Raw genomic sequence first — 20842 nt, 5'->3', positions numbered from 1 at the left:
TTCAGTAGTTTATTGGAGATGAAGAGTCTCACGAACTTTCCTATCTGGGCTGACTCTGAATTGCCTCCTGAATAGCTTGCATGACAAGTGTGAGCCACCAGTGCCTGATGACATAAGATATTTAAAAATGACTGCAACAGAATAAATATGATAAATTTCATTTTGATATAAAAGGTGAATTTTCAAGATTCTATAAAAAACCAAACATGGAAATTTACTTTATAGAATCTACCAAACTGAATATAATAAGCTTATTCTCATCACAGCAAATAAGAGAAGCTAGGTTGTGAAAATAGTAGGACTCAATGGCTAAAAGATCTAGATAGCATAAAATACACAAAAAGCTCTGAAGTCCTCTGAAATATATGATGCTCACAAAAAGAAAACAAGAATACAGAAGGTATTCTATAAAGCAAAGATAGCCAAGATATACAGCTAAGCACTTTATACTTACTTTTTCAGAATTATCTCAGATGCACCCTTGCTGAATATCCGATAACTTCCATCTGAATTTTTTAGGACCGTACTCATGGATTTCCTAACAGAATTGAAGGTGTAGACTTTGTACAGTGCTTCTTCTGGTATTTCATTTCTAACATCTTGGTAATCCCGTTTTAAATCCAAAAGAAATCCCAACAAGGCACATTCAGTTTTATTACCAACATGACGAGGTAATCCACCCTCTTTCTCTGGTGGCTGTAAAAGAAAAAGGATTAGAAGCTCATGTTATTTTGTTTTATTATGGAAGCTTATAACATTCAAAAACAAGAAGTTATAGAAAATGTCAACTAACTTCATTATTTCAGAAAAAAACACAAAAAGGGAAGGTAGAAAATTGCAGTGCTAAGAATGTACGCTAATCTTAGCCCTGTGAGAAACTAGTTATGTAAACAGGAAAACTCTGGCTTTAGCATCTATAAAATAGGTGCACTTAAGACTAAAAAACTAAATGATAGAAGATCAACGAATAACGTATGAAACTGTAACCTCTCTGTACATCACTTTGACAATAAGTAAGTATTAAAAAAATAAAAAGAGGGCTGGGGATATGGCCTAGAGGCAAGAGTGCCTGCCTCATATACATGAGGCCCTGGGTTCGATTCCCCAGCACCACATATACAGAAAATGGCCAGAAGTGGCGCTGTGGCTCATGTGGCAGGGTGCTAGCCTTGAGCAAAAGGAAGCCAGGGACAGTGCTCAGGCCCTGAGTCCAAGCCCCAGGACTGGCCAAAAAATAAAAAAATAAAAAAATAAAATAAAAAGAAATACCAAGAAAAAAAAGATCAACGAAGTTTATTGTTGGTTCTGATACACAGTGGGACGTAATTTCAATTCAATTTCTTTTTCTCTAGTTGTTTTCACTGAACATTTACATACTGACTATTCAAAATAAAACCTACTTTTTACACTTGAAATTAACTGTGGCCTTAAAAGTATTAAAAGGCTTTATTTTCTTCATAGTGCTGTTATAAAAATCATACTAACAATATTAAGTAGATATGATCATCTTTTGTAATTAAAGAAAGTAACGGCACAAAAATTTCAGGTAGTAAAAGGCAAAACTAAATTGAGGACCAGTATTTTGCTAACTTTGTAGTTCATCCAATCTGAGTATGTTCTCACTAAATAACTTCCAACATTATTTTTGTTCATGATTTTCACATACAGGTGACAATAAGATATAAAGAAAAGGCAAATTTTGTGTTCTTTAAAATTTTCTAAATTTTCTAAAGTTGAAAAGATTTTATTCCATGGTGCCTACATCTACTCTTGATTAATTCTAAGCACAATATTATAGATGGGAACAACTGAGGAGTTTAACAAAACACATAGCAAGCATTTGTGAAACATTAATTTAAGTTGAAATCTGGTTTCAAAATTTTCTCTAGAGCAATTTGAGTTGACTTTCTATTAGAAGATACTTTGGCCATTAAAAAATAATTAAGACTGGACTGGCTGAGTATAAGTCTTAGAATACCTGTCTAGCATGTATAAATTCAATCCCGAGGACAAAAATGTAAAAGCATAACAAAACAAAACAAAAACATATATTCTGGTTATATGGCTTGAAAGTTTCTAAGCAGTAGAATTATAAAACACAAAATATATGTTTTGATCAAGAGGAACTTACTCAATACAAATACATAAAAATATTCTTGTAAACCTTGCATAGATGTATGTCTTTTTAATAATTAACAGAATTCAGTTTGATTTATATGTAGAAATAATACATCTGCTGGATAACATGCAGTCTAATCTTACAGATCTAAAAATTAGCTGGAGGCATGGCTCAAGTGTTAGAGCACCTGCCTAGAAAACGTTAGGCCCAGAGTTACAAACCCCAGTGCCACCAAAACAAAATTAATATTTGCATATAAATTATTTTTTAAAACCTTACCAATATTTTTGATGTATAAGCACAATTCACAGAAATTCCTGTTACTAGATAGGACAAAATATTTGGTGGAATAGCTTCTGGTTCAGGAACCTTTTTATAATGCTTTTCATTTATGTAAGCTTGAACAACTGTCATTCTGTTCATTGTTAATGTTCCTGTTTTATCTGAACAAATAGCTGTAGCATTTCCCATGGTTTCACAAGCATCCAGATGTCTTACTAAGTTATTGTCTTTCATCATTTTCTAGTGGCAAAAGAAAAGGTGAGTTAAGCTATATAGAAAAAAAATCACCTCATTATATTAAAATGATAAAAATCAGAATTGAACTTTGCTTTAGAGTGGAAAAAGTACAAATCTGATATTGAAATTAGCACCTTTGACCTGTTCAAGTAAGTTAAAAAAGCATTAGATTTTTGTAATATCAATCACTTCAATTCTATATAACATATGCAGATATTAATACTTATTAAACCACAATGACTACATCCCTCTAACAAGTTAAATGAAATGTTCTGACATGAAAAGGACAATGGAAATCTGTACTGGAACTACAGTATATTTGTAACATTGTATGGTACAGAATTAAATTTTCTTATTGAAAGATTCTCCATAAATTGCTAAGAAAAAAAATTAACTTTCAATCGTCTTTTTGTTTGTTTTGAGAACAGGACACCAATTTGATATTTGATACTCATTGTCTGACACTCTTTGACCAGAGCCACACCTCCAACCCCAAAACAGTTGGTTCTTTCTTTATTATTTTTTGAAATTGTGTTGGTACTTTCATTTATGATTATAAAAAGTTAGGTAGCCTAGAAATCAAGAGTTTCACAATAGTCCCAAAGGGCATTTAAATTAAAATAATTTATAATGAATTCTCAACACCTATGTACTATGGTTTAAAAACTACACTGGATTGTTCATAAAGCTTTCCCACCTATGACTCATAGTGAAGATCCTTCAAAAGCAAATACAGGAAAGGGGAATGTGTAGTTTGAAAATTACTTGTCGGGCTGGGGATATAGCCTAGTGCCAAGAGTGCCTGCCTCGGATATACGAGGCCCTAGGTTCGATTCCCCAGCACCACATATACAGAAAACGGCCAGAAGCGGCGCTGTGGCTCAAGTGGCAGAGTGCTAGCCTTGAGCGGGAAGAAGCCAGGGACAGTGCTCAGGCCCTGAGTCCAAGGCCCAGGACTGGCCAAAAAAAAAAAAGAAAGAAAATTACTTGTGACATGCATATAAAAAATAAAAATAAAATTTTCAGTAAAGAATAGTTTGTTTAATTTATAAAACACTAACATACCCAACTACACTGCAGGGAAAAGAACAATAATTGCTAATATTAGGATTAGGACTAAATAAACATTTAAGAAAACATTTAAAGAAAAAAAAAACGTTTAAAATATCGTTAAACAATGCTCCTATGTAAGGATCACATCAATTAGCCTACATCATTCTGGTCAATTAAAAAATTAATATCATTAAGTAAGTATTAAAAAAATTGCTATCATTAACATCTATTCACAATGAATTAATGGCAGTATTGGTAAAACGACTGATCAGTGTATCTAAAAGTTATATTTTTCTGAAATGTTTCTAATTGTTTTAAATTATCAAAAATTATAGATAGTAACTTATATTTTATCATCACTACATTTTTTAATATTTTATGACACATTTTATTTTTGAAATAAAAGTTGTTGGATTCCTGAAGAGAAAATAAACTCAAACACTATACAAAAGATGTTCTTATCATGACAGTCTTATTATAAAATACTTTAGAATACTGAAGATAACAGTGCTAGAGAAGAAGCTATGGCTAATTATATTTTTGCATTGTCCACAATATTATTTAAGGAGAAATGCTAACATTTTCAAAATTTATGAAAGTAGCATTCATCTGTTATGTATAAATTCTTTTAACCTGCAAAATCATTTAGAAAGAAAGATTGCAATTGGCATTTTTGAATATCAGAAAGGCTAGAGAGGCTGGGCCGGAAGAGTGGAACAGATGTACAGTGAGGTAAATAAGCAAGACCAGACTGGGCAAGGCTCAGCTGGCCATGGAGGGAAGTGAACAGAGTTTTACACAGGAAATCATATAATCTCAACTTTTTTTTGAAATACAATTTGGCATGCATGTGTGAAAAACAGATTGTGGGGCAATTGTGAGAATGCCAGGAGACGTCAGATCTTTTGCTCTTATACTATAAGTTAAAGAGCAAACACTCTTATCTTACTTTTACAGGCGAAAAGGAGGTGACAAGACTTGGTAATATAACTATCAGATAATGGAAATCAGGCTAGAATACTACCTAGGAATGTTGTGTTTTTCATTGTCAAGGCTACTCTCTCAGAAGGAACACGTCACTATACGCAAAATATTTACCCAAAAGTAGGTACAGGGAACCAATGGTTGTGTTCTGAACCGTGTACAATTTTAGAGGCCTACTTTCAAAAGTGGAAAAAGGATGTATATTTTATATACAAACTGAGTTATTAAACATATAACATACTATAGCTATTTAAGCATTTCCTACTTACCTTTACTGAGTAAGCTAGTGAGATAGTAACTGCAAGTGGAAGACCTTCTGGCACTGCAACCACTAAAACTGTAACTCCAATAATGAAGAACTTAACAAAATATTGTATATAGATTGGTGTGCACTCAGCAAGCCATTGTCTCTTCTGAACCCAGAAGGTATTGATAACAAAGTATAATACTAGAATGATAACTGTGATGGCAGACATCAACAGGCCTTTGAAGATAGAAAAAAGGCAATTATTTCAATATTCTTGACACTACTCATTGTCAGTTAACAATATTACACTGTAAAGAATTTTATAACTAGCTCAGTAATATTTAATTTCTCTGAGAAGTTGTTACCTTCTTTTTGTACCTAAACTCATCACAGGACATTGCTAGACTTAACTTTGGCTTCCAGATACAGCTCTGACCCAGGAGAACTACAAGAAAAGCATTGACCACTCTTAATTGTATCTTTTGCCTTTGATTAAGAATAAAACAATAGGGGCTGGGGATATGGCCTAGTGGCAAGAGTGCCTGCCTCATATACATGAGGCCCTGGGTTCGATTCCCCAGCACCACATATACAGAAAATGGCCAGAAGTGGCGCTGTGGCTCAAGAGGCAGAGTGCTAGCCTTGAGCAAAAAGAAGCCAGGGACAGTGCTCAGGCCCTGAGTCCAAGGCCCAGGACTGGCCAAAAAAAAAAAAAAAAAAAAAAGAATAAAACAATAGGTAATGACAGAGAAATACCAAAACTTTAGAATAATGTGTTACTTTACATGTTCAACAGGCAATTTGCCTGAGGGTGAAAGAGAAGCCAGTAAGAATCAGATCAACTGAAAGGCTTGAAGCTGAATATTCAACTTTACATATAAAACAGATATATACAAAAAATATACTATCTGAATTATTTCTTAATTTATTTTTGTTCTATGCTCACTACTTCATTAGCTTAGGAAAACAAACATTTACGCATTACAAAACATTTAACTATGTCATGGAGTACTTAGCCTCTTAAAAATGTATATTAAGCCAGGCGCTTGTGGCTCATGCCTATAATTCTAGCTACTCAGGAGGCTAAGATCTGAGGATTAGGGTTTGAAGCCAGCATGGGCAGGAAAGTCCCCATTTAACCACTCAAAAACTGGATGTGGTGCTGTGGCTGAAGTGGTAGAGCGTGATCTTTGAACACAAAGAGGTTCAGGAATAGTGCACAAGCCCTGAGTTTAAGCCCCACAACAGACCAAAAAAAAAAAAAAAGTACATTGAAAAAATAAAGCAAGTCTATATATCTGAAACTAATATACTAAATCCAATGACTACTAATGCTATCACCAAAAGTCCACTGTTTGTTCCAACACTATAGAAGTCACTACTATGATTTAGTTAAATAACACAAAAGCAAATATTTGGGTTGTAAAGAATAAGCTGCATCCTCTGTTTTACCTATGAGCTCTAGTTTTTCTTCTAAAGAATAGCTCTATTAATAGGTATTTTCTAGCAGAGTCAATGATTTGTAACTTCAACCTCACAGGTCTTTTCAACTTAAACTAAACTATATTTTAAAAAAACATTTCTTTTTCATAGATATTGCCAGTAACATGATGAGTAGTAATATGTAAGGTAATCTATGATGAATTAAATATACATTAAGTCCTCTCTCTTTACTGCCCACCAAAATTTAGGAAAATTTAGAGACACATACATGGGTCTGTAAATTGGCCAGATTCAGGCACTGATTCTGACTGCTTACTACCTAGCCAACTAGCTGATAATGACCTCTAAATTGTCATATTATGGGTACCTAAAAGACTCTTAATGGTACATTGTGAATAAAAACATTTCGAACTTTCTTTATATTAAAAAAACAACAATTTAAACTGTGTCAAAAGACATTTTTAAAGAAAAAAATGCATGTATATTTTTTAAAACAAAACACTTTATTTTCTTCTACATATCATACCTGCTTTCCCAATCTGAACAGCCAGTTTTGTAAGTTTTCCTTGTAAAACAGATTTTTCCTTTTTTGGCAAATTTGCTTTCTTTTTGTCTTTTTCATCACCATCTCCACCTTCTTCACTCTTTAAAGGCTGCATTTCCATGGCTGCACCATCCTGGGCTTTTGCTACATTTAAGACCAAACATAATTTTACTGCATTTTAAAGGCACTATTCATTATTAACAATTTAAAAAATCAATTTCTTATAGAAAATAGAAAAGATGTAAGCATCCACCCTTCCCTATCTCACTCATATGCTGTGTGTGTTTTTATACAGAGGGAATAAAACAATAGTGACATTAGGCTGTGAAACTGTACTAGCTGTGAGGCAGTCGATGCTGGGTGGTTGTGACAACTCATAAGAACGTACGATTCTTAAACTAAGTACTAAGGAATTCTAAATAATTTCCTTCCCTCTATGTTACATTAGGTAATATTCAAAGCTTATAAATTCTTATCACATAATTTATGGCTATACTGCACAGAATTATCTATGTCTATGGAGAAATATGCATATAAATACTTAAATGCCAATAATATTTTACATTAAACTTTCATATGTACTTTTGCTACTAACTATATAGTAGATAACATTTCAAGTATGCTACAATATTTGAAATGCTAAAGTGAAAGCTATCTAAACTTAGTATCAACAAACCATAATTAAAATCATCATAATATTGGGCAGAGTAGGACAAGGTACTGGAAAGAAGAAAGGTTAATTCAAGTTTGTAACATTGTTGATGTTCTCTGCCATGTGTATCCTAATTTTGGACAGCTATAGAACATAATAGATCTATTTTTGGGCATAATGAAAACAAGGTAACTACATTTTTATTGTCCTGAATTTACCTTTGTTGCGATTCTCAATAGCTCCATCTTGTTTCTTATCTGTAGGAACAAAATGGGAATTAAAGCTTTCCAAAAGAAATGAATACAGCCATGCTAAATTATGCAGAGGAGGCTCACATTTCTATAAGGTAATTGTTGAACAATGGCAGTACATTTGTGTGTGTGTGTGCACGTGTATGTGTGCTGTGGTGTGTATATAGATCAGAAAACATTTGGTTTATAATGAACTGCTATGACATTAACTCCCTAAATCTTACTGTGGGAGAATACTCTAAAATAATTGAATGCATTTGTACTTGACTTTTCCATTAAGATTTTACAAACTGAAGTAAGTTCAAATATGGTATAAGAAAAGTCTCTTATACCAAATATGGTATAAGAACATAAGAAATTTCAAACTAATTATAAACATAACCATAAGAAAGCAGAAAAGGACATAAAGAGAAAGGGAATGTTAATAAAAATATAACAGGCACATCGAAGAACTTCAGTGGGAGTGAGAACAAGGAGCACAACATAAGACAGGAGAGGCAAGTTACAAAAACAGAATACAGATGTATAGAAGTTTAGCCAACATAATACTCCAAACTAGCTAGATTCAGAGAACACAAAAAGGTGAGGTGTATGAAGCTATTGTCAAGGAAGGAGAGTGCTGTCTGGAGTAGGAAATATATTAAAAATGACAAAGAGGAAGCGGGATAATTCAGCTTTTTCTCTAACAACTCTAATCAAAGAGAACCAACTTCAAAATGGAAAACATGGAACAAATATAGTCAGGAAGGAACAGAAGCTCTGGACAGATAAAGAGATAGTAAGAGAATACCTAGCTACTTCCAATGAGCTCAAATTTGGAGACCAGTCACATTCCAGGCTACTGAAGGAATGGAGACAGATTACCCTGTACTGAATTTGAGTAGTTGCCAAAGCAAGAGGATGAGTCTGTAAGTATACAGAAGGAAAAATATCAACCTGTCTTAGAAGAAACAGAAAAAAAAGGAAAACAAAAACCCCTGATAAGTAAAGAAAATGAAAAGAAAAAACAATGATTGGATGTTAATTCCTCCAAATACTCATATTCTGAACTGGATTAATAAAAAGTTCTATAAGACCTTATGGAAAAAAGGTGCTTACTCGAACACACGGGTGTCATTAAGAATAATATTATGATAAAAACTTCTCTTCCTTCTTAATAGGGTCAAATGACTTCTGACTTCTGTATATTAGGACAGAGCAGAGTCAGGAGGGGTTTGATCTTCCACTTACTAGCACTCTACAAGTCAGTTCAAAGAAAATAGCCTTTACCTCATATTGCTGTGAAGAATACTGAGCTGGAACAAGTAAAACATACAATCATTATCATTATTACTGATTTTCAAAGTACACTCCCATCAGCCTTAAGGAACACAGTGAGGCCTGTCTGGTCAATTGCCATAGAAGAAACCTAGATAATGTGGGCTTGCCACCATCACTTGCGGCCAAAACTTCTATTGTCTTTTTCCAAGCTAGGAAATGAATCCAGAACTTTGTGTATGCCAGGCAGGTGCTTTACCACTGAGCTATACCTTCAAGTCCAAGAGTTTTCCAAGTACAGTTTAGTTTGAAATAATTTCATAGCTAAAAATAAAATGGAAAGAAAAAATAAATCAAACATTAGTAACTTTGCTGCAAGGGTAGAGGTGTAGCTCAGTGACAGAGTATTTGCCTAGCATGTATAAAGATCAAGGCTGAATCCCTAGAACCGCAGAGCTGTATACATCTCTCAAAAAGCAAAGGAAGCAAACTAAACCAAAAGAAAAACAAAAATCACAGAAGAAAAAAACACTACTGTAACATCCACCCTCAACCAAGAGACTCTGCAGTTAACTCTGTGTGTGGCACAGTTTCTTATAGGACAAACATAAAGCATAAGAGCGAAGTCACAGACCAACTATGCAAGTATAGAATGGAATATGTGAATGGTAGAAAAATTGAAAAAGATTAAAAATTCAGAGACCAAACTAATACAGCTGATAAAGACAACTAATACTGCAATAGCAGGGGGAAAACAAAATAAACAAAAAGCTATGGTATAAAGCCAAATGGCAGCATTCGAGTAGATCCTCAATCAGTTGCAAGCTAGGTAAAGGAGACTGGTGTTTTTGCCAAAGGCCTTTAATGGACTACTAAAAGAATAATTTTCTTTCCTTTAGTATTACTACTTGAAAGAGTAACACTTGGTAATTATTTTTTTGTGGAATTTATGATATCAGATTCTCATGAAAAAGTGTATTTACTGTATATTTTAAGATATATGTGGCTCCATTTCCAAATGTCAAATTGTAAGTCTTACTTTTCTTTTCTTTTTTCTTTTCATCTTTCTTTTCTTCTTCTTCACCTCCAGCTCCAAGTAAGGTAAAGATAATTCCAGTTTGAGAATTAACACCTACAGCTGTAACTACCATTCTTCCAGAGCCTTCCATTACATGAGTACCTACAACAGAGAACTTTATAAAAATTCTAATAGAAGTTCCTCCACCCACTCAATTTCAAATTCCAGTAAGTTTTTAATATCCTTAAAATGGAACAAGATGTTAAATCCTAAATTCTCTTACTATACTAGAATGTTAGCAGTACAGAAGAACTTCATTGTGATAAAGTCCTATTTATTCAGTGTACTCCTTGAAAAAGTTCACTCTCCCTCATTATATTCCCTTAGCCCTTCCCCCTTACCAGACAATGGCGGGTTTCATTATGCTATCTTCATGGAATGAAATGTACACTTCAAATACTCTCTACTCTTTTCTGTTCTTTTCCCTCTTTTACTAATCTCCCCCATTTCCCTTGTATATTCAATCATACATCTCAATTTCTCTTATATAAAAGAAAAATAAAAATTACTTGTACTTCATGAAGATGTAGAAAGATATGCAATTCCTCGAAGAAGCCCATACATGTAAAGTAGTTAGCACAGTGCTTGGAATTTGTCAGAATTCCAAAAAATGCTTATTATTATTAATAAAGTACGATATATTTCTCTGAAAAATGAACTTATAATCTAATAAATTCAGCAGCATGAATGTCCTATTTTCCACACTCAACTCTACAACTGCTATTTAACCTGAGCTTTTATTCCCACCAGCCTAGATTACTACAATGGGTTCTTAGCTATTCTCTCTTCCTTTCTAGTTCATCATGATTTGATTATATGCTCATCACGATTCAAAATTTCTGATTTTACATTGCCTACTGGGTTAAGTACAAAATAAGATTATAAAGCAGATATATTTACTTAAGTATTTTAAGGATTCATATTTGATTATTAACTGTTGAATAACTTATCCAACATGAATTTTTAAAAATTTCTTCAATTTTCCTGCTTTAAAAGATTTATATTTTGAACTGGATGCCACTGGGTAATGCTTTTATTTCTAGCTACTTCGGAGGCTGAGATGTGAGAACCATGGTTCAAAGCCTTCCTGGGAATAAAAGTCCATGAGGCTCTTATCTCCAATTAGCCACCAAAGGCTGGAAGCAAAGTTGTGGCTCTCTAGTGGCACACTGCTAGCCTTGAGAAAAAAGTTCAGCGATAGCACCAGGCCCTGAGTTGAAGCTCCAGGTCTAGCACACACATAGAAAAATTCTGGCTTTATATAAATCTCAATTTTTATGTTCTGTTCTTCCTTACCACAGTTTGATAAGATGTTGGCAGTTAATGTGCTCAGCAAAGTAAACAGTTTTTGGTTAGGTCATATCCTTACGACTAGTGGAATACTGCTTTAAAAAAAAATCTAAATTTAAGAAGCCAAGAACAGCAGTGCAAGATGGCATCATGAGAGTATATTTAAAAATAAATACATGTTGTGTTTTTCAGTACATTTTTGGAATAGAGAAATAGATGAGGAAAACTTTCCCACCCGTACTGTGATAGAGGACTCTACAAAATTATTTTAGTCTTTCCTTAAATATGGAAAAGTTATAAAGTTCTCTTGGTATACTTGGTGTGCTAGGAACCACAGTCAACATAAAGCTTACTAGTTACCTCTGTTAAAACAGAAAACGATCAAAGTTCAGTTGAAAGAAATCAACCTGTACAGCTAAGCACTATGTAAATACCCTAGATGTACATAAGAGTCCATTAAGTATATATATAGCAAAAGGCAAAATAAAATTATCTCAGTTTGCCAAACATTATGGCAAAGTGAATCTGTAGCGGGAAGGTATGATTACATACTTTCTCTTCTATTTGGAAATGATATAGTTTGTTACATTAACATGAAATGAAGAATATATATTACTTAAGTATATTACACCTTAAATATCCAAGGTATTTCTGCCTAATGTGTGATATGACCAAAAAGCACAATCAATACAAAGAGGAACTCAAATAAAGGATATGTATTCTAAATGGCTAGATATTGATGATATAAAAATCTCAAGTTTTTTATAAATGTCTTTATAATTGGATGTTTTCTATATTTATAAATGGTGTTCACAAAGGTATGCACGTATGATTGACTCTTATTTCTCCTAAGATTTTACAGCATATATACACTTAATTACTGTGACATTTGTAGTTTTTTTCATCAGGCAGTTACAAATCTTAAAAGAGTGATGATTAAAATTACAGCTTCTGAAATTATGACTAACTTAACTGATACTTGTAATTATCATGTTTGACTTTGGTCTCATTATAATCATATCCAGCCAATTAAAATATAAAGCTCACACAGGACTGGAAGAGTATATGTGCCCAGTTATTAAATGAGTAAATCAGCAGGAATTTTCTGACAATGTATACAATGTGAGAATTCCATTAATAACTTCTAGAGATAACAGAAAACATGCAATATTCTGGCTTCATCCAAACTCTACTGGAAATTCAGTGTAAAAATTACAGTTCTGACAATTTCACAAATTCTATGAAGTACAGTAGAAAATTAAGAAATTTTAATGTAAATAAATAATTAACATGTTTTGGGCATCAACTGGTGTAACTTTGGCTCCTTCTCATTATGCATCTTAGAAGATAGCTCGAAAGTTTTTGCACTGTCTTTTCAACTTCATTTCCAACTAACTTGAATTCAAATTATCAGACAGACTATGACAAACATCTCAGACATCAATTTCTTTCTTTTATTTTTAAATTTTTATTACTAGTTTTTGTGGTACTTCGTTTCAACTCATGGCCTCTTGTTGACTAGTGAAGGGCTTTGTTTACCTAGGGCTCCCCTTCCTCTTTTCTTTTGCCAGTCCTTGGGTTTGAACTCAAGGAGTGGGCACTGTCCCTGAGCTTCTTTTGCTCAAGGCTAGCAGTCTACCACTTGTACCACAGCACCAGTTCTGGCTTTTTCTGCTTATGTGGTACTGAGGAATCAAACCCAGGGGTCACACATGTTAAGCAACCACTCTACCTGTAAGCCACATTCTTGGCCCTACCCTAGCCCCTTTTATTTTTTAGGTAGGTTCTTATCTGTGACCAATAGATTTTTGACTGAGATCCTTGGATCTAGGCTTTCCACATAAGTGGAATCACAGACGTGAGCCACCATGCTTGCCTCACTAAGGTGAGAGAGGTGTTTTTAACTAGCTTTATGCCTGGCTGGCCTGAAGAGCTATCTTCCAGATAGATCTCTACTTCTAAAATAGCTGGGATTGCAGTCAACGGCCACTGCATCAAGCCTACACCTTCTTTTTAAACAGTACTCTGACACAAAATCTTCTCCATCCTTTGAATATGTCTTAAATAAACATGTACAAGTTCATGCCTAAACAGTATATATATGAATGTTGCTCCTATACCTAAATCTGGTTAGTTTTATGTTCTTAAACAGTTTTAATCTCAGATTCATTTTTCTTTTTTGTTTTTTTGGCCAGTCCTGGGCCTTGGACTCAGGGCCTGAGCACTGTCCCTGGCTTCTTCCCGCTCAAGGCTAGCACTCCGCCACTTGAGCCACAGCGCCGCTTCTGGCCGTTTTCTGTATATGTGGTGCTGGGGAATCGAACCTAGGGCCTCGTGTATCCGAGGCAGGCACTCTTGCCACTAGGCTATATCCCCAGCCCTCAGATTCATTTTTCAACAGTTAAATAAAAGAGCTAGATTATGTGAACCTTAAGGGTTTTTTTTTTATCATTTATTAAAACAAAACAAAAATCTTGTCCTTGGTATACTATCACATTTATTTGCTTTAACCCTATAATCAGTCAACCTTTTATACTTCAACAGTCTTCAAGAATGAATGTAAACCCTGCCCCTCAAAACAAAACAAAACAAAAAAAACCCCCAATAATTCAACAGGCATCATTAAGCATAGATTTGTGCTCTAGATTCAATATTGTTTAGATTCAATATTATCCCTGAAAGGTCTCTAATGATTCTAAGGGCAAACAATAAGGAAATACTGATTCTTCTTCACACATTGTCTCTTATGGAAGGAAATTATGTTAGTTGACAACAGTTGTAGCAGTGCTGGAGAAAATAGCTCAAAGTCCAAAAATGGAATTCATACCTGATAAGAGTAAGGGGTCCTTATCTAAAGATTTCTTAACATGATCAGATTCACCAGTCAATGAGCTTTCATCAATTTTGAGATCATTACCCTGAATAAGTATACCATCAGCTGGGAGAAGATCACCTACAACAAAAAAATCAGTGTTATGGGGCTAAACTGTAAAGGAGATTAGAATATTTTTATCATTTAGTTATACGTTGCTTTGCTTTACTTACCATATTTCACTTGAGCAATATCCCCAACAGTAATGTCAGCTACAGGTATCTGAATAACCTGACCACCCCTGATGACGGTGAACTTTTGTTCCTGTTCAATTCGACTCTGCAGACCCCTGAACTGTTTCTCCTTACTCCAGTCATTGAAAGCAGTCACTAATACCACACACACTACTGACAAGAGGATTGCAGCTCCTTCAATCCAGCCGGTTTCGCCTTCACCTTCTTCTTCCCCAACTGAAACTTCTCCACAAACTGTTTGGAAAGAAAGAAAATGTCCATCAAAAACATTTTATATTAATAATGTAATCCACACTGTATTTTTATGTTGAAACATTTTTGGGTACTTTATCAATTTTGTGTAGATCTCTTTTACATTATCAATTTTGTGTTTATTTTAGAACACTCTTGAACTCAAATCCTCTATAAGGATCAGAATATTACCCTGTCAATTTCAAACCTACAGGCATGTTACAGAATGCCTTAAAGAAATTTCAGGTCTCACTCCAAACTGCCAACAAAGTAAATCACAATAAAGTGCGTCACATAAACTAAAATAATTTAATGTTACAAAACTAATAAAACTAAAATATTTAATTTTATTAAATAGATAACTTAATTCTTAATATACTGTAGTGTATCCAGACTAAGAAAATTCACCTTTAGTCCTAGCTAAAGATGAGCCATCCCAAGCAACAGGAACTGAGGATAACAGGAGATGAAAGCAGCTTGACCTAGAGCTGCTTGACCTTTGCAAAAGAAAGGAATAAGGAAGACCAGCATAAAATTCCAGAGATAGAGAAATTTAAGGTAAATTACGGAGTTAAAGGGGTATGCAGTAAATACCAGTCACACCCAGAACCAAGAATTGAACACTGAGAGTATTTTGCTTCATTAAACCATTTATTGCTTAGTGTATGGAATTGTAATTGCTATTTGTAATCACTAACCACCAATACTGCTTCTGTATGTCCGCTTGCTTGCTTTGCCTAACTTGCCTGACTGCCTGTGTGTGGTATATGTGATTTTTGCCTTTAAAAACCTAGCCCTACTGAAACCCAGTGCTGTTCTTCACCATCCTGATGGTGGGGAACACTGTGCAGTTAAAATAGACTCCTAGCCCAATTGAATGAGTGCTGGTGACTTTATTGTCATTGATTCGAGTCCCACTGGGGTGGCCAGTATACCAAATTGTGACTTCGAGTCCCACCTGGGTGGCTGGGATACTACATTAAGCATGCAATGGTGTTACACACACCTTAATTTAAAAGTATGTTATTGCTAAAATGCTAATGATCATCTGAGTCATCACCAAGTGATAACTTTTATTCTGGTGGAGGGTCGCCACATGATATTACTGGTGACTAATTATAGTAGTAGTTGCTGAGGAATGAAGCAGTAGGAGCATTTCTTATGAGGTTTGCCACATTAAATCTTCCTTTTTGTAAGACTTCTCTAGTATTTGATGCTTGATAACCTTTAACCTATAAAAACCTATAGAACATTTTTCAAAGCTGCAGTCAATCCTCTCAACCTTACTGCTCTTTTATCAACTAAGTTTAGGTATATTCTTAAATCATTTTAACAGTCTTCACAGGATCTTCATCAATAGATTCTATCCTAAAAAACCACTATCCATCTCAGGAAACTCTATCCATTTGAGTTTTGCCAAGAGATTGCATCAATTCAGTCACATGTCTAGGCTTTACTTTTAGTTCTCCTTGTAGTTCCATCACATTTACAATTATTCCATGAAGTTGTGAACCTTTCAAAGTCATCCATGGGCTGGGAATATGGCCCAGTGGCAAGAGTGCTTGCCTCAATGTCATCCATAAGAATTGGAATTTATAATGATGGTTATATTTCGACCTTCTTCCAGAATCACAAATGCTCTTAATGGCCTCTACACTGATAAGTTCTTTTCTGAAGTTTTCAATTTACTTTACCCAAATCCATCAAAAGAATATCTACTTGTGATATTAGAAGCCTTATGAAATATATTTCTTAGGTAAAAAAATGGCAAAGTCATGGTTTGCAAACTGATGCTGTACTAACAGTCATAAAAAGAACATTTGTGCACATCTTCATCACAGCCCTTCAGTAACCAGGTAAACTCAATGAGCAGTGATATTTTGAAGACTTCTACCCACCCAGAGTGGTGTTTCAATATTAGGTGGTATGTCTCAATACTAGGAATAAAATTCTTAGTAAAGCATGCTGTAAGCGGACATGATGCTTCCTAGGCTTTGTTTTTCTGTTTACAGATCAGTGGCAGAGTAGATTTAGTATAAATCTGAAGATTTCTTTAATGGCAAAGGGATCACTGGCTTCAATAGCTGCATTATGTACTAATGAGACTAGGCCCATCCTTTGAAGCTAGGCACTGACTTCTCCTTTTTAGGTATGAAAGTCATAGATGGCATTTTCTTTTAATATAACAAATGTTTCATCTGCACTGAAAAATGTGTTGTTTTATGTAGCCACCTTCATCAATTATTTTAGGTAGGTCATCTGGATAAACTTGCTGTTTTACCTTATACTTTCATCACTTTATTGAGGACTGTTCTTTTCCTTCAAATTTCTTTTGCAGCTTCCTCACTTTTCCTAGCCTTCACTGCACTGAAGGAAATTTATGCCTTCTTCTGGCTTAGACTGGCTTACATAAATGATGTGGCTGGTTTGGCAGTCTATATCATTGTCTGTATTAGCACTAAGACTCTTTTACTTAGTTATTGTGTATTTAAAAATTTCCGGCAAAAAAACTTTTCTTCTGCACTCACAACTGTTTGGAATGAGAGACTTAACTTTCAGCCTTCTTTGGTCTTGGCATGCCTTCTTCATTAAGCTTAATAATTTCTAAAGACATGCCTAAAGACTGCTACTCTTTCTTTCACTTGAACACTTAGAAGCTACTTTAAGACAATAATTAGTCTAAATTCAGCATTATTATCTCAGGGAATAGAGAGGCTTGAAGACAAAAGTGGCCCAATGGTACAGTCAGAGTACATTTTTTCAGCTGCATTAACTATTGCATATGGCATGGTAACAAGGATCACTGATAACAGATCACCACAACAGGTTTTACAAGAATTACCAAAATGTGACAGATATAAATGAGTACATGCAGTTAGAAAAATGATGCAAACTGACTTGAAGCACAATAAAGTCAAGTACAATAAAACAAAGTATCTTTGTACTTAAGACTCAGTTTCTCCATCTGCTAAAATAGGCACTAAACCTAGGATTGGTATGAAGTATGAGAACACCTATAAGGCAAGGGCTAGAGCATCCTTTATTCTTAAAAGTAGTTGATGCTTTAATGATCATATTTGATGGGCAAAATATGTATGAAAATTGAAGTACTATGTACAATTCATAGCTCGCAATTATGCCACTTTTACTCCACTGTGATTAAAAAACAAAACTGGCTTTTATCATGTGAAGTCAAGAAAAATGCTACTTGTAGATTCATCTGTATGTGGACCTACTAGGTACCATACACTAGTATTGGAGTATGAGATACGGTAGTAATTTAGATTCACTCCCTTTCCTCACAGAACTCACGTTCAGCTTAATAATTGTGTATGATACAGAAATCATATAATAAAACACAAATAATTAACATTAGATACCTTCAAGTACACAGAAAAAATAATATAATATAAATAATATAATAAAATATAATATAAATAACAATAAATATAATACATAATATAATAATATAAATAAAAATAATATACAATGACATAATATAATATATAATATAAATAATAATATAATATAAATATTATATATATAATACTAAAGTGCTTCATTTGTATATACTTTTAGCTGTTTCCAGTTTTTGATATAGTCTTTAAATGTTCATCTCAAATCCAGACTTCTCTAATTAAGAGAATTAATCTATCTTCTGGGTAGGGGAAAGTTGAACAGGGAGTTATTTTTACAACAATTGCTTTTAAAAGAATGTAAACCAAAAATTCATCCAACTACTTATGCTTATTTTTCAGCTTGAAAATAATTAAAACACAACTTGTAGTATTTGAATAAGGGCAAGAAACAACATTACAGTGAATCATCCTGCATCTACCTCACTGTAGAAAGATGCTTTATGCTCACTGATGACTGAATTCTAATATTTCTCCAGATTGTTTTCACGTATGTAATCATTCACTCCATCTTTTCTAACTTCTTTCCTAATGAATCTTACTCTTAACTCTGTATTCTCTTGTTAACTTGTCCCATATATTCTCCCAAGAATAATCTTTAATAAGAACCCTCATATCTTGGAGAGTTCTAGAATATGCCTTAATAGTTTTTAATGCCTTTTGTTTACTTATTTTTCTCTATCACTTTTCTTCAGTCTTGTATGTCCAGCCAGTGACTTTTAAGACATTTCAGGAAGAGGCAATTTTACATAGCGATCCAGAAAAGTATATCCCTTTCCGTGAATTTATAAATAACAAAAGTAAAGCTTCAAGGAACAATACTTTACTTCCTACATGTATATCCTTTTTAATTTTAGTCTATTTTTGTCTGCCTCATTTTTTTTAACAAGTTGGTCACAAGCCACTGAATTGATTTTGGAGTCAAATGTAAATTTCAGCCCAAGGTCCAAAAAAACACCATTCCATTTTACTGTATTTACTCTAAAGTATTTGAATGTTTGGGGTTGTTGAGCTCATTTCTCACCTCTCCTTTTCTGACTCACCCTCTCCCTTTTTTTTTTTGGCCATACAGCACTTATACTAAGTTTAATCTCTCCTTAGAATTCTTTTTTCCTTAGATCTATATGTGGTTGGTTCCCTATTAACATTTAGCTTCTAGCCCAAATGCCAAAGATACCTTAGAGGGGCTTCTTGGTTCATTCAACCTCAATGTATTAGTATTTTTTGTGTGGACTTGATGTTTTGTTATATGATTTCAACATCATTTCTACTTATTAAGCTGACCATGAGTTCTATGAGGAAAGGGAATACAGTGACCATCAATTTTTCTGAGTTTGTTAGAGATTATGGTATTAGTGCCCAATTGAGAAGATAATCTAGAGCTGTCATAGATCAACACTATTCATGAAAAGATTGTTGGAGATTATAGTATTAGGGCCAACTGAGAAGATAATGTAGAGCTGTCATAGACCCTTTTAAAAGGTCCTTTAATTAACATTGTTCCAGAAGGATTTGTTCCACACGTTGTTGTTTGAGTCCATTCTAGTGAAATAGTTTTCTCTATTTGTGGTACTTGTACTTGTTGGTAGGCTCTCTACCCCATGAGAGCTTAAGTTATGTTTTTGGACAAGGTCTTATACATTTTGGCTTAGATTGGTCTGCAACTATGATTCTTTAGATCTCTACTTCTTGAGTAGCTAGAATTACACAATGAGCCATTGAATCCTTGACAGTTTTCTTTACTTATAGTCTTATCAGGAAAAATGCTAAAAGTAAAGTTTTTAATAATATACTAACTCAGTGAATGCTAGAACACCAGTTTCCAATATTCTATGGTAACGGTTAGATAAATGGAAAACTTGCTAAACCAAGTAGGCATCTCTTTTCATAGCAACACACATATCTATACTTCCTGCCACACATACACACCCCTACTAGGGTAAGTGCACATTCACATAGGTATGCAAACAGCCAGAACGTAAATATACTTTTAAAATTTGTAACGATTGGAAAGACACAGTAAAAATCATATAGCAGTAATCTCTAGAATTTTTTAGTGAATGTTACTACTTCCTTTAGACTGTCTTTCCCCCCTTTTCTACAGTGAAGTATATACTATGTATTTAAGAAAAGTGAAAGTTAAAAAAGAACTGCCCATAAATACTGATAAGAGCATTGCCTAAATACCTTTCTATTTACATCAGTGATTTTTAAGAGTGTGAACCAGGGGCTGGGGATATAGCCTAGTGGCAAGAGTGCCTGCCTCGGATACCCGAGGCCCTAGGTTCGATTCCCCAGCACCACATATACAGAAAACGGCCAGAAGTGGCGCTGTGGCTCAAGTGGCAGAGTGCTAGCCTTGAGCGGGAAGAAGCCAGGGACAGTGCTCAGGCCCAGAGTCCAAGGCCCAGGACTGGCCAAAAAAAAAAAAAACAAAAAAAGAGTGTGAACCAGGGGCAATTTTAGCCCCATGAAAAGACATGATAAAATTTGAAAGTATTTGTTGCCTCCCCTGGGGCAAAGGTACAAAAACAGCAATAAAACTATTCTGGCTCAAAAATTCAATAGTGCTGCTGCTCCTAGAAACCTGGTTCTACACTGCTCTCAGATAAACTGGCTTATTCTTTGATTAACTTCCTTTTTAAAAAAATAAATAGTCTGTACATGAACCTTAAGCACAATTTCTTTGAGG

At 34.3% G+C, this 20842-nt stretch overlaps 1 protein-coding gene across 3 annotated transcripts in view; it reads right to left on the bottom strand.

Moving 5' to 3' along the window:
* Positions 1-20842, bottom strand: part of Atp2b1 (ATPase plasma membrane Ca2+ transporting 1) — a 102194-nt gene that overhangs the window by 25884 nt on the left and 55468 nt on the right. For all 3 annotated transcript variants that reach the window (XM_048358422.1, XM_048358429.1, XM_048358416.1), the window contains exons 4-11: positions 14483-14737; positions 14265-14390; positions 10109-10249; positions 7780-7818; positions 6892-7053; positions 4945-5159; positions 2399-2641; positions 455-696 (exon numbers count right to left, since the gene is read on the bottom strand). In XM_048358422.1, coding sequence (XP_048214379.1) covers positions 455-696; positions 2399-2641; positions 4945-5159; positions 6892-7053; positions 7780-7818; positions 10109-10249; positions 14265-14390; positions 14483-14737 — 1423 coding nt within the window. The remainder of the gene's footprint in view (positions 1-454; positions 697-2398; positions 2642-4944; positions 5160-6891; positions 7054-7779; positions 7819-10108; positions 10250-14264; positions 14391-14482; positions 14738-20842) is intronic.

The sequence above is a fragment of the Perognathus longimembris genome, chromosome 1 (assembly GCF_023159225.1).
Source record: "Perognathus longimembris pacificus isolate PPM17 chromosome 1, ASM2315922v1, whole genome shotgun sequence".
Classification (NCBI taxonomy): Eukaryota; Metazoa; Chordata; class Mammalia; order Rodentia; family Heteromyidae; genus Perognathus; species Perognathus longimembris.
The sequence above is the reverse complement of the archived record's forward strand: the minus strand, read 5'-3'. Positions and strand labels throughout refer to the sequence as shown.